General features: G+C 35.5%; 1 protein-coding gene across 1 annotated transcript; it reads right to left on the bottom strand.

Moving 5' to 3' along the window:
* Window positions 1–1070: 1070 nt before the first annotated feature.
* LOC113922275 (C-type lectin domain family 2 member D-like) lies at window positions 1071–12176 on the bottom strand. The gene is made up of 6 exons (XM_027594242.1): window positions 12040–12176; window positions 11069–11212; window positions 5600–5769; window positions 3425–3528; window positions 2970–3031; window positions 1071–1081 (listed from the first exon to the last, which is right to left on the bottom strand). Exons 1-6 carry the CDS (start codon window positions 12086–12088, stop codon window positions 1071–1073), a joined length of 540 nt encoding a protein of 179 aa, XP_027450043.1. The 5' UTR covers window positions 12089–12176.
* Between the last annotated feature and the right edge of the window lie 3703 nt (window positions 12177–15879).

Genomic DNA, 15879 nt, shown 5'->3' with positions numbered 1-15879 from the left:
TACTTTGTTTATACTCAGTAGGTATATTATATATATAATATGTATACTATAAATATATACATACTAAAATATATACCTAGGGGGTCTACATATATATGTATATATGTATATGTACATATACATATATACATATATATATGTTATATATATATGTATATGTTATATATTATATATATATAACATATACATATATACTTAATATTTAGGTGCATATATATTATAATTAAAAGTATAATAAAAATTTTAATCAAATATAAAAATGTTTTATAAGTTGTCTTTCCAAAATTTTAGGGATATGCATTTCCAAGCATAATTATTAATTATTTTCTTGCAAGAGAGATGTAAAAATGTTTTGATTTTATTTAAAAAAACATCAAGGGACACCTTGATAGCTCAGTCATTAAGCATCTGCCTTTGGCTCAGGGCATGATCCCAGCCAGGGTCCTGGGATCGAGCCCTGCTCAGGCTCCCTGCTCAGCGGGAAGCCTGCTTCTCCCTCTCCCACTCCCCCTGCTTGTGTTCCCTCTCTCGCTGTGTCTCTCTCTGTCAAATAAATAAATAAAATCTTAAAAAAAAAGAAAATATAAAAAACACCAAAACTCTCAATTTGTTTCTAAAGTAACAACTTTATTTTAGTATTAATTAGTACACTTGAGGCAGACAACTTTAAAATCTATGTTATTAAGTATACAGTAGCATTAGGTACCATAAAAGTGACGAGTCATACAAAGGGATTCTTGACATTATTGCTCTATTATTAGAGAGGGCTGTTATAATGATCATGTAATTTTTAAAACTATACATTGGAAGGGCAAAGAAACATTAGTACATTTTCCTACTTCATCTTGGATACGATTCAGTATTAGAAGTTTTTGCAGATTCAGTATTAGAAGTTCTGCAGTTTTACAGAGTATTTCAGCATCTGTCTTCTAAAAAATATGCCCTTGTCTCATTTAAGACTTCTGTAAATACACATGAACTAATTTATTTGTCTAAAGTTACACTGTTGTTTTACTAGTGCTCTTCCGGACACAGATTCACCTCTGTGACCAAACCTAAACAACTTAAATTTAAAGCTTACCTAAAAAGTAAAACAAAAATCAGAAATAAGCACTTATAAAAGATTATTTTTTCATTAAGCAAATAATTGCCTGCTCTTTGCTACCAAGCACTTTGCTCCTTTTGTCATGTCAGTTCACCCCTCAGACCTCTGCAGCTCTATTTGTGTTCATGTTATATATCCAGCCCAGACTTGCTTGTGAATTCCAGAATGGCACATTCGACATCCTACTAAACATCTCCACCTGGATTTCCTATGGGCTCCTAAAACTCAATAATTCAAAAATATCTTTTGTTTTTATTTGATAATTATATATATTTGAAGATGTCACTATCCTATTTCAATAACTTTAGAGAAATAACCTAGAGCATCAATGCTTACCCTCCTTTGACATGGCATAGAATTCCTCCCAAACTCAGCCCCGGCCCTCCTTCCTCCTCCCCTTCCTCCTCACTCCCAACCTCAGCTCCTACTTTCTCTTATCTCACTCTCTTCAGCGCAGTGCTTCCAGACTAGAATAGTTTCCCAATGGAGTAGCATTTGGTATTCTCACCTGTGCTTTCCATTCTGCTGGCAATGTTCTTCCTGAGAATTTTCTTCCCAGAAAACCCTTACCTTACTTGTCAATTTCACAATATTTTCCCTGACATGATTTCCCTGGGAATGTCTTTCTCAGACTTGGGACACTTTCTTCCTTCTGCTGTCATTGAAACTTTTCATACATCATCTACATTTGTGCACTCCTTACACTGATAACTACCTGTTGAAGGTTTATCTAGCCCATCTCTGACTTTCTAAAGAATGGAGGAGGGGGCAGTACAGGGAGGAAAAGGAAGTGAAAATAAGGGTGCGGAGAGAGGTTGAAAAGATGGGAACTGTGGCCTGGCTTGTAAAATATACACGAATGAGACTTTCCAATGTGATTTTCCTAAGTTCTCACTTGTCCCATTCTCCAGTATGTGTTCTATTACAACTGTTCTAATTTCTATCAGTGAGTATACACACACCCACAGGATGCAGATCACATTCACTTTTAAGAAAAGGATTATATTTAACAAAGAGATCTTGTTAACCTTGAGTAAACATGAAAATAATATTTCCTGAAAAGTTACACATTCTGACACAGAACCTAATTTATTGTTTTCTCAACTAGAAGCTTGAGTCGCAAAGTTCAAATTGCTCCCTCACCCATCTGCTTCCCAAATTTGTACCATTCATATTGTCCATTATGCAACAGGCTCCTGGCATTCACTACTAGAAAGCTGCTAGTTCAGACTGTTCACTCAAAATCTTGATGCCCCTCGCACGATGATCTGAACATGAAATTTGGTTTTATATTTTGCTGCGAGGTTGGTGTATGAAAGAAATTCATTTAGCTAGGAAATCAACACATTTAAACACGATGCTGTGTTTAAATTACACTACTTTCATGAGTGGATCTCATAAATCTTGCAAAACTGAAAGAAAATCAACAACTAGTATTGATAATAAAAGTAAGGAGACGGGGCAAAATATTATTAGAGCTCTTAAAAAAACAAGTAATTTTAAATGACATTAGTCCGAAATTCATATAAGTGTCTTAAAATGTCATTTAAATTTTTCGTTCATATTTTAATGTATCAGAAATTTTATTCTATAAGAGGTTTGGGGACATATCTTGGGCATATATTTCTTGAATACTAAGAACTTAATAGTTGTATTAAAGTGGATTTAGAGATTTGGGAATAAAAAACACCAATGAAAATTTCTAAACATGAATTTCATGTACTTTTATATTAATATAATATATTTCTTTTAAGAGGAATGAAAACTACATTTTGTGTAAAATATCTTAGATCTATGATGTCTTAACTTCTGGGTATACATGTGTCTGGTTTGCTGCAAATCCATTTTCTAACCAAGTGCGTACTGGCACTGCTAATCCCAATTTTGTGTAGATAGGCGCATTCTCCGATTCCAATTATTTTAAACCTGAAACAAAACACAGAAGGAAAAATAAAAGGCAACAGATTGGTGAGCACTGATTGGAAGAATTAGAGAAAAAAATTTCTTCTGTTTGAGTTTTTACTCTAACCCAACGTCTTTGAACAGCAAGTAAAGTGGCGATAAATGTACCTACTTCCCACAGTTGTGCAGGTTAAATGAGATCATGATTATGAAGCATTGTTTGGAATACTGTAGGTATTAAATACTTTGTACAATAATATTTACATTACCACTTTTTCTCTGGGCTCATTTTATTTTCCACCACAAAGGAAACTTCCAGGAGAATGGTGTGGATGGATTGTAACTCAGATTTCTCTGTGGTGGCAAAGGGCTCAGAGCCCCGGCTTTAGGTGTATAAATTATATACCCAGGACTTACCAACCACTGTATATGGTTCCATCTATCCATTTCCAGGTCTGTCCTGGTTCTCGACCCAGTCCAATCCAATATTGAGAATGGTCAGAATATCGTTTCAGGAAATCCTTTAATAGAGTATATTTACAGGATGAATGGCAAATGCTTTATTTGGTTGGATTTTCTTTTGTCTCATTATACACTTTATAGAAGGGGACAGCATCCTTATCTGGTTCATAGGTTAGTTCATGGGTTGGGTTACTTCTCTAACAACTACCATAGTAAATTGCATTGGGTAGCTTTCTTTTCTATTTTCCAAAGAGTTTTTATAAGACAGAAATTATCTGTTCTGTGATGGCTTGCTCTAATTTGCCAGTAAATCCTAGGTTTAGTGTCTTTTAGGATGGGAGAATCTTAGCAGTGAAATATATTGAAGAGTTGGTTCATCTAGGTTTTATATATTTTCATAATTTATTCTGATACATTATATTTTCTGATCTTGTTACCACTAACTAGCTTTTTTGTTTTGTTTGGATTTGGTTAGTAATTGCTTTGCATAACTTTTCCTTTCATTTTCCAACTTGTGTGTGTGTGTGTGTACAAGCACTTAGATATGTCTCTGTAAGTAGCACGTTACTGGACTTTGTTGCTTTTTTTAAAACCAATCTGGTAATTTTTGTCGCTAAGAAACAAATTAAAACATTCATATTTTATCATGATCACTGTTGTATTTGGACTTATCAATGTTGTGTTTTCTGACTACTAGTTTTTCTTTGTTCTTTTACCTTTTCTGAATTCTATTGGATTGATACTTTTTCTATGTCTTTAATTTATTTGAACACCTTAGTTTGTTTGAACATTTTTTACTCTTTGATGCTTACCACTTAATTTTTTTAAAAAACATTCTTGTCTATAAATATCCCAATATAGGTTGTCTAAACAATTGTTTAAATAATTGTTTAGGCAATTATCCATTTCTTCAAAGTTTTCAAATTTATCGACATAAAATTATTTGTAAGATTTTATGCTTTTAAATTGCTACTGTTTGTAATTGTATTTATTAGATGCATATGTCTTTTTTCCTTTTCTGTGATCAATCCTGTCTATGCATAGAACCAGTTTTGCTTTTGTGTATCCTCGTTATTTTGTTGGACTCTTTTATGTTTATTCCAAAAATTATTCCAATGACTATGGTTTTTAGTTAAAATATTTCTTTTGTTTTGTTTTAGTATTCATAATTTCTCATTTTTTCCCTGCTTTAGTTTTTCTTGATTTATTATTCTACAGAATGGGCTGTATGACTTCATTTATATTTTTCAACCATCCAAATGTACTTATCTATAAATCTTTGTCAGAATGACCTACTAAATTAATATCAGTTTGGGACAATCCCTCTCTGTCCTTTCCTGATAGAGTATGTGGCCAATAAATGTTAAATATATCCCTATGCTCCTTGAGGTCTTAACTCTTTTGTCTCTTACCACCTCTGTTGTTTTACATCTTTATTATTTCAGGTTTGGGGAAGTTTGTACTGTGTGATTGGTTTCTCCATTGATCTTTTTCTGTGCCTGAAGCTCCCAGACCTTCTTGGTTATACTGACTCATTTATTAATCCTTTCCAGTATCTCTGACGACTGGTTTGCCATGACTTTCTGTTTATTATTTTTTTGAATATAGTTCCCCCAAAGGCAAGTTTAATTTGGTGTAAAATGGTAGGTAATAATAGTTCATTACTGAGGGCTTTATTATGGCTTCATGGGTCTGAACTTCATGGGACGTGGTTTTGGGTTTTCCCTGGATTTTGGTGCTGTATTCCAACTTGAAAACGTAGAGCTGGGTAATATGTGGTTGAACTTCTTTGGACAATAGTTGGGGTCTTTCTGGTGGGTAGTAGTATATATTCCCTACTATATATATATAGTAGGGAAAATGCCTACTATGTAACTTATTTCTAAATACTTTTTACTCCCAGTTGAAAAGTCAAGTGGGGAAGTCATCTCCTAAATGTTGCCTAGTAATCTGTACTCTAAGGGTTGCTCTGACCTGATGTGAGCTCTTTCTATGATTAAATTGATGTGGAAAAAAAGGGCTTCTAGGCTGGGTGAGAGGCTCTTTTCTGGCTCTTTCCATTTCCAGTGCCTTCTCCACATCAGCTATGACCTCTGAAAACATAACTATAATGCAAAAGAATTGGCTTACCAGTTCTTTTGTGGTGTTGAAGACAGCAAGAGTGGCTGCATGAGACGCACAGAAGTTCTGGCTTGCTGCCCAGGTTCTTGTATTTTCAGAAAAATAGAAGCACTTTCCCAGGTAACCAATCCAGCCATTCAAGCATGGCATACATTCAGTGGAAGATTTGTCTTTTTTGACTGAAAAGAATTTAATAATATATTAACTACTGAGGAGGTGGCATGACCTGAATGTCTGCTCTGAGATACAATAGAATTTAATTTGTTTTAAAGCAGTTTTCTTATCCATATAAATGAAATTCATCAAATTAGCTTTGGCCCTTCAATCTGAAGTTTTGGACTTCATTAATCATCCTTTGTTTTTCTCCAAACGAAGTCAGCTCCTAAATTTTTGTATTTATTTTTCTTGATAAGTTGAAAGAAATCCTTGGCAGATGCCACTCATGTAGATGTTGGTATTGCTCAGATTCAAGGATTGGTGCTCTTCTCAAGTGACACACTCCACCTAGGAGAACATACTCATTCTCATGATGTGACTCTCGTGTTTATACAGATAATTATTAAAGTGATATGTCCAACCCAGGCCTCTCATCAGAAATCTCCCATATACTAATATGCTAAGCACTGTTGTGTATGTTTATTAGAGACAAGGTCCCTGCCATCATTGTCTAGTGGGGCAGATAGATATTGAACAAATAATTACAAATTCAAGGAATGGTACAAGAGCAATAGCTGTAGGTACTAAGAGAACGTAAGTTGAGGGGAGCTGGTCTAGCTCAAGGATGGGGATTGCAGTAGACATTTCAGCTGATACTTTAAGGATGCAGAGAGCTAGCTTGTCAGATGAAGAATGAGGAAAGCACGTTCTCAGCAAAGAGGAAGTGAATATGTAAAGGCCCTGGAGCGAGTGATCTTTTCACTTAAGAAAGGAAGATCACTCTGAATGGAGTATAGAGAAAGAAGAAGCATAACAAGAGCTGAGGCCAGAAGAATAAACAGGAGCTAGGTGTTGCTTATGTACACAGTAAAGATTTTACACCTTATACTAAAAGGATTGTCTCAAAATTAGAGATAGATGATGATGTATGGACTGGATGGATGGCATGTTGATTCATAAAAATAATTGTCAGAAAAAATCAGATTGGGGAAAAAAACAAGTGTTCAATCTGAAGTGTATGAAACAACTAAGTGGGATATATCTGATCCAGTTCCACCTATGCTTCCACTATGCTTAGACCATGTTTAAAGCCTAGCTTTTTCTTTATTATTGTTCTAATTTTTTAAAAAGACTTTATTTGAGAGAGAGAGAACACAGAAGAAGAGAGCACAGAAGGAGAGGGAGAAGCAGAATTCCCATTGAACAGAGAGCCCGATGTGATGTTCCGTCCCAGGACCCTGAGATCACGACCTGAGCCAAAGGCAGCCACTTAACTGACTGAGCCACCCAGGCACCCCTAACTTTTTCTTTAAACTGTAATGAAAAATGCATCAGGATTTGATCTTTATTTACATCTGTACCTTCATTTCCTCTTATTTTTCTGTAGGCACTTTGTTTCTCTCTTCATTTTCTTGTATACCAAACTTCTTGTATTTCCTCATTCATGTAATGTTACTTTTAGGTAATATCTGGACCTTTGTTCATGCTGACCTGTGTTCCCCAGTGCCATAGTCCCACATTAACTTGCAATAAAAAAATTCCATCCCTGTCCAACTAGAAAGTACCTACTTGTATTTCAATAATCTATTATGTTAAAGCATAATTTCCTCTACGAATTTCCTCTACTTTATCCCAGTGGAATTGATCATACTCTCCTTTCCATTTTCTTGGCTTCTAATAGACTATCAGATTTAATACATTATAGTAATGACTATAAATGTTGCCTCTTTTTTCTCTATCCTAGCACCTGGAGGTTATGTCATGCCTGTTTGCTGTATAAATAAACAAAATATACCACATCTTTATCCATTCATCTGTCGATGGACATCTTGGCTCTTTCCACAGTTTGGCTATTGTGGACATTGCTGCTATAAACATTGGGGTGCACGTACCCCTTCAGATCCTTACATTTGTATCTTTGTGGTAAATACCCAGTAGTGCAATTGCTGGATCGTATGGTAGCTCTATTTTCAACTTTTTGAGGAACGTCCATACTGTTTTCCAGAGTGGTTGCACCAGCTTGCATTCCCACCAACAGTGTAGGAGGGCTTTCTCTGCATCCATCAAAAGGAATGAGATCTTGCCACTTGCAGTGACGTAGATGGAACTAGAAGGTGTTATGCTGAGTGAAATAAGTCAATCAGATAAAGGCATGTATCATATGACCTCACTGATATGAGGAATTCTTAATCTCAGAAAACAAACTGAGGGTTGCTGGAGTGGTGGGGGGTGGGAGGGATGGGGTGGCTGGGTGATAGACATTGGGGAGGGTATGTGCTATGGTGAGCGCTGTGAATTGTGCAAGACTGTTGAATCACAGATCTGTACCTCTGAAACAAATAATGCAATATATGTTAAGAAAAAAAAAGAAGAAGATAGTAGGAGGGGAAGAATGAAGGGGGGTAAATCGGAGGGGGAGACGAACCATGAGAGATGATGGACTCTGAAAAACAAACTGAGGGTTCTAGAGGGGAAGGGGGTGGGGAGATGGGTTAGCCTGGTGATGGGTATTAAAGAGGGCACGTTCTGCGTGGAGCACTGGGTGTTATGCACAAACAATGAATCATGGAACACTACATCAAAAACTAATGATGTAATGTATGGTGATCAACATAACAATAAAAAATTAAAAAAAATATGACTTTCATACACCTCTGAGAAAAATCTATGTAACCATTCTCAATTATACCTAAGAGAAAATATGATTTTTACTCTAGACATGATTAGATCTTTGACTTATTGTATTGCAGACTATTTTAACCTAAGTATTAATATCTATTAAGTAGGAGAAGCCTATTTTTATGCCAAAGCACAGAATCAGTCATCTGATCTGAGTCATAGGAGTTTAACATGCTTATCTCCCCTCTCCTAGACTTTGTTAAATAACCCTTATTTTTGCTTAATAACTTTAGGAAATCAGGGTGTTTTAGCATCACAAGCTGCACTAAAAATTATCCAGTCCAGTCCTACGTTGTATAGATAGGGAAGCTGAGATGTTAGACACTGGATGACTTATAACCGATGACAAAACCTGGAGATGGAATGGTCCCACATTTCAATATCACTGAATTGGTCCCACATTGAAATGGTCCCACATTCCAATATCACTGCAGGATTAAAGCATATTAACCTTTATAAACTGTGTATAGTGTTTTTATAAAATAGTAAATATAAAAAGTCTATAAAATAGTCTTTTGAACATAGCTTAAATCAGAGAACAAAATGAAGATCCTTAGGAATTCCATTGAATAACTTCCACTGAGTGAAAATTAGGAGCACCTGGTAAGGATGGCCTGCACAGACTTCAGTAGGTGGCCTGGAAGAAACTGCCTTTCTAAGAACAGGTTGAACATATTTCATCTCCTTTAGCAAATTACTGAATGGTCCCACATTCCAATATCACTGCAGGATTAAAGCATATTAACCTTTATAAACTGTGTATAGTGTTTTTATAAAATAGTAAATATAAAAAGTTTATAAAATAGTCTTTTGAACATAGCTTAAATCAGAGAACAAAATGAAGATCCTTAGGAATTCCATTGAATAAATTCCACTGAGTGAAAATTAGGAGCACCTGGTAAGGATGGCCTGCACAGACTTCAGTAGGTGGCCTGGAAGAAACTGCCTTTCTAAGAACAGGTTGAACATATTTCATCTCCTTTAGCAAATTACTGGGTGTTTATTTTATATAGACCCCATAGGAAATAAGCACATTTAGGAAGAGACAACATTGTAGATATGGTCAAGAACAATGAATAAAATTCAGAAGACTTAGATTCAGGTTATAACTTAGCTGTGTTTAGATAGTCAGCTACTATCTCTGAAGTTCAAAGTCCTTGTATATAACAAAAGGCAATAAGGAAAATAATACTTCACTACTTCTCTGGGTCACTCAAAAATGCAAATAAAATATTGTGTATTAAAATATCTTATGAAGCATAAAACACTTTGTAAATATATACTTTTATCAAAAAACTTTTTCCTCTTCCTCTTCCTCCAACTCCTCCTCCTCCACCTCTTCATCCTCCTTTTTTCTCCAGTTGAGTAAATTCCATGAGGACAGGAACCATATTTGTCTTGTTTTTCTAGCATAATGCCTAGTTCATATAATGGTTTCTTTCCCCATCTCCTTTATCTGTCTATCTATCTATCTATCATCTATCATCTATCAATCTTCTATCTATCTACCTATCCATCCATTTATATACATACAGTATATTCACATATTTATATATACATTTCATCCATATGTAAATATAGTCAAGTATATACACATAATCATGTATATATACAAGGCATAATGCCTAGTTGATAGAATATGCTTGATCAATATATCTATACTATATAAACTCATTTATACATACTTATGTGCACATTTATGTATACATGTATGTATAATATATATGCACATTAATTTCTACAAATGACTTTAGACATCCATGTATAATATATACACTTATAATAAATATGCTCATGTGTAAATCATATTATATATGCACATCTATATGAATATATGCTTATGTATATATTGTCAAACATCTTGTTAAAATTACTTCAAGTTATTTTTAGAATATATGTATATATTTTACCCTCGTAAAGGGGAGATATATCATTCTCAACTTAATTTTAGAGGTTAGGAGTAATCTATATTTTGGGTAAAAATTATGGTCTTTAGGATGGCAACATTTTTTCTTGTCCAATTCTCTATAACCCATATGTATAGTTGTGAACTATGACTGGGACTTGTAAATGTGACCGTATCATGGGAAGCTGCACAACCAGACAGAGATCAAATGTTTTGCCCCTTGAACTCAGTTTCCTTTCTTGTAAATGATAGTCATTAGCTAGAAGCAGCTTAGCAAAAGATATTGATACTTATGTAAAAGTATATGGTTTCGTCCATATATAGATAATGTTCCATAAACTGTTTGCTACCAGTCCACAGGGAGATAAGGATCTCATGGCACATTGTTAACTAACTGTGTCACCAAACATATTGTGTAGTTCTTTTGCTATTTCTTCATAAGGAGACTTTCTTCATGAAGGAATCAGTATAGTGATTTACATTTTACCATGAGCCCCTTACCTTGTAAGGACTATAAGCAATACTGATTTAGAAGGAAGTTTCATATGCATTAAGTTATTATTATCCCACAATATACAGTAGAGCTATTATCCCCATTTTATAGAAGAAGAAATATACATTCATCCCATGTACAAAGATGTCTGAAATTACCCTTTATCTTGAGCCACAATATGAAAAGCACACAGATGATGTAATATTTTGTTAATATGAGCATATTTGAGAAGTGGGCAACTCACCTGATAAAATTGAGGCCAGTGTAGTTATCAAAATCACCAGGAAGAAGATGACAGTGGTGATAATTTTAGAGATACAAAGTCTCTTTTTATGCCTTTTTGAGGGTTCTTGTGACTTTCCAGTAAGGTTGAAAGTGATAACATCTCCTATAAAAAATCAATCAGTTTTTAGTTTCTAGTAAGTGAGTTTATATGCTAGCAGTGATCAATACAAAATTCAAATATACCACTTACAATAGCATAAAAATATTGAATGCTTATGGATAAATCTGACAAAAGACTTGCAAAACATGGGGCGCCTAGGTGGTTCAGTCGGTTAAGTGACTGCCTTCAGCTCAGGTCATGATCCCAGGGTCCTGGGATGGAGCCCCGCATCGGGCTCCCTGCTCCACAGGAAGCCTGCTCCCTCTCCCACTCCCCCTGCTTGTGTTCCCTCTCTCGCTGTCTCTCTCTCTGTCAAATAAATAAATAAAATCTTAAAAAAAAAGGACATGCAAAACTTGTACACTGAAGGCAAGAAAACATTGTTGAAATAAATTACAGACATAAATACATGGAGAAAGATACCATTTTTGTGAGTCAGAAGACACAGTTTTTGTGAAGATATCAATTCAACTCAATTTATAGCTTCATCACAATCCCAAACAAAATTCCCAGCAGGCACTTTGTGGGGGGGGAGGTAGAAATTGGCAGCTGTTTCTAAGCATTTTAATGTATGTGAATTTTATCTAATAAAGCTGTTAAAAATTATACAAAAATTAGTTATCTTTTATCCACACAGAGTGGATTTTTATAAGATACTTTGGAGAGATAGCTGAAAATAATATGACACAGATAGAAGAAATGAAGAGCATGGAGATACCGACTCTCTCAGGAAGGTTAGCAATCAGAATTGATAGCAAATGCCCACCAAATGTAAATTTGTTTACTTTACAAATATAGCGCCTAAAGCCTGTCATACGTGTACTTCTTACCTGAAGACTGGGAATCTACTGAGTTTGTCAGTGTTGTGTCATCATCCATGTCTCCTCTTTGGCAAAGCGAAAATACAGATTGGTTGTAGGGAATGCACGGGATTCAAGATCCCTGCCCACAGTTGGATTTAGTGTCAGTAATATGAAGACGGTCTAAAATGAGGACATAAAGTTAAGCGATCAAAAATGAGAATATAAAGTTAAAGACAGTCTAAAATGAGAATACAATGTTACAACATCCTAAATTGAGAATATCACAATAATGTAAGAATTGTGATGAATCGCCTCAGAAGTCTGACCAATGACATAACTCCTGCCCTTTTGCTACATTGCTGTCCAGATACCATTCTATCTCACTGCAGTTTGAGGAGCCACTGGAGGTGGTGGGAGACTCTGAAATGATTCTTCTGATGGGTTGGGTTCAGCGGAAAGGAAGTGAGGTCCAGGAGTTTATGAAGCCAACAAACTAAGTCTTCACACTATCACCTCGACCTACCAATATTTTTAGATAATTTTGGCCATTATGGACCCCAGCCATGAGCCAATTCGAAAGGATCTGAGCATAAAATAACAACTTTGATTGCAGTGAAAAGAACACCAATTGTCTTTAATAGTAATAATAATAATAGGAACAATCATATCTCCTATTTATTGTGTACCTACTCTATGGTAGGCCTAGTTCTGAGCTTTTAACTTTTATGATTCAATTTATGTTCATAATCATATGAAATAGGAGCTTATTATTACCATTAATTTGCAGATGAGACAAATTCCTTAAAGTAACAGAGAGGGAAAAAGTTTTTCTTAAAGTAACATAGCCAATATGTGGCTGAGCTTAGATGTTAGTTGGCTCTGATCATTTAACCACACCGCTCTACTGTCCTGCTTCTGTCTGTTCGGGACCTTGCCATGAGCGTTCTCATATGCTGAACTCCTACTTTCAGATGTAGAAAGCAGACCTCAAGTTCAACCACAGCAAAAAAAGTATTGTGCTATTGGTGTTGTGCTAAGATCATTGTAGTCATCTATAATCATTTGATGTAGGTGAGGGTGAATACATGACAGCCCGTATTTCAAAGTCCCTTCCTTGAGAGACAAACAGAAAGTAATGGGTTGACATTTTTTTTTTTAAAGATATTATTTATTTATTTGAGAGAGAGAGAGAATGAGAGATAAAGAGCATGAGAGGGAAGAGGGTCAGAGGGAGAAGCAGACTCCCTGCCGAGCAGGGAGTCCGATGTGGGACTCGATCCCGGGACTCCAGGATCATGACCTGAGCTGAAGGCAGTCGCTTAACCAACTGAGCCACCCAGGCGCCCTGGGTTGACATTTTTTAAAGCTGGATTGTAAGGAATAGAGTTCTCTCTAATTTTGCATGTTGATGTTTTTAATATATGAATGTTAATTCACATCTCCAAAAAACCAATTACTTCAGGAGCCATGAGTGTGTGTTAGAGAGAGAGAGAGACAGAGAGAGAGAGAGAGAGAGAGAGAGAGAGCAACAGAGACAGAGACAGAAACATAGAGACAGAGAAAGAAAGAGAGATTGGGGAGACCTCTGGCTAGATTATTTTATTCAATTCTTTATCTGAAGCAAAAAGTATCCCCAAACTCTATATGCTATTCAAAACCAAAATTTTGCTTGTGTACCAGTTAGCTATTGCCATATTAATGCTATTTTACAAGCCTTACCCCAAACCCTGGTTCACTCACTAGTCTGTGCTGCATTGGCTGAGTCGTCTGGGTTGTCTGGCTGAGGCTCTGTCTCAAGATGTTGAGTCTGTGTCCTTGTCTCTTTGCTATTCTAGGGTCCAGGCTGAAGAGGCAGCAGCTACTCCAGAAGCTCTTCTCACGAAGATGTCAGAGGTGCAAGAGACTAAGCCCATCAACTCAGCATATTTCAAGTCTCTGGTTGACCTCAAAGTCAGGGAGTGGGGAAGTACGCTTTACAACTAGTAAGAGGAATTGCAGAGCAATATATATATCTGCAAGGAGTGATTCAAGGGCCAGTCGTCACAAGCCACAACTTGTTGTGGTCCTTCTTGAGGACTTCCGGTCAAATTTTGCCATTGTCTTTTTAAAATTTATTTATTTTTGGGATCAATCTCTTAGATCTTACTTGTTTTGTTTTGTTTTTTAAATTAAGAACTTTATCTAAGACTGCTGCTTTCTGCCTTTTCTTTTCCCTTATGGGCAGTAACATCGTTATATAAGTCAGGTTGATCTTTTTTTTCAAAATGAGTTCCACATAAACTTTTCTTATTTCTCCTGTGTATTTTCACTTTCCTTTTTTCTTCACTCTTCTATTATGTTCGCTTCTTGATGATTCTGCTATGTTTTCAAAAAGACATATTGCAGATACAGTAGCCTAACTTTGCAAGGATAAAGTTGTATAGCAACACAAAATTGATACACACCAGTAGTCATGATTTTACAGATGAAAGGCTGTGTTTCAACCACTGTGTTTTGTAGATGAGGAAAATGAATCAAGCATAAATGAATAAATTATTCAAGGTACTCAGCTGATTAGTAAAGGCTTCTGATTCTCTGTTTCCCAATTCATTTTCTCTCCAACATCTTTGTCCAACTTCGTAGATAAATTTGCTTTGGGATTTGAAAGCCTGTTCTCAACTTTCACAAGATATTCAAACCAGAGACTGAGGACTAATATTCAAATTGTTTAATCTTTTTACCCACAAATAATATTGGTCACAATTATACATAAAAATCTCTCTAATTTGTATATTTCTTTCCCACCCCAATTTTAATAAATATTTTAGTCCCTTATTATCTCTCAACCAGACATTTATGACAACCTCTAACTAATTACTTCTCCTCCAGGCCAATCTCTTCCTTCTCTTTCAATCCAACATTCACATTACTGTCAAAATCTTTTTTTTTCTAGATCACAAATCTATCCATCAGTTTTATCACTTAATTTTTGTGAATTCTTCTCTATCATCTCCAAAATGAAAATTAAGCGCTTTAGAATGACCCTTAGCAATTCAAATGTCAAATTACATTATCCAGGTCATTGTTCTTCCTTCTCTTCTGTACTGGACTTTGCATCATTTTCCAAACACATTCTTTCACTCTGTTGCCTTCACTCAGGCTCTTACGTTTACCTGATGTGCCCTGCTCCACTTGTCTACTCTGCTTAAGATTTGCCTCTGTTGAAACCAAATTTATAATAAAAAAAAACCTACTCTTAAATCTTTTGGCAGAGTTAGTAAACTTCCCCATGAATCTTATGCTGCCATTTTGGGTTCTAGATAACTGTATTATAGAACTTTGTTATATTAAATTATATTTATTTGTTCATATCTATCTTTTCTAAGGGACTATAAGCTCCAAGATGGAAGGGAATCTATTTATTTATCTTTGTATTACCACACAGTGATTGACCCCCCAAAAAAGTGCTAAAACCAGTGTCTATTGGATGAATAAATAAATGTTCTAGATCCTTCTTACAGAGTCTAATTCAGCATAGTTGGACTCATCTACACTTTCTAAAAACAAATTTCTGTTCACGAATTACAAAACAAGCATTTGTTCCTCTCCCTGTTGGTTTCTGGCTTTATTTCCTAGCCACTTTCCCCGAGCCACTTAGCTCAGCTAAGTGACTGACAATATTTCCTCAGGAGCCAAAATAATATGACTCTCATTAAAAACAATTGAAATCAAACTAACATGATTTTTCTTTTCCCTCTCTTGCCTGTAGTTTCTCACATGGACACCTGCGTCTTCCATTAATCTGTTGCTTGCTGCCCTCTCCCAAGTTGTATTTCTTTACAAAGAGTCAGAAAATCATCTTTTGTTAAATGATAACTAGAAATACTT

This window comes from Zalophus californianus, chromosome 9 (genome assembly GCF_009762305.2).
Source record: "Zalophus californianus isolate mZalCal1 chromosome 9, mZalCal1.pri.v2, whole genome shotgun sequence".
Classification (NCBI taxonomy): Eukaryota; Metazoa; Chordata; class Mammalia; order Carnivora; family Otariidae; genus Zalophus; species Zalophus californianus.
This window is presented reverse-complemented; position numbering and strand designations above follow the sequence as displayed.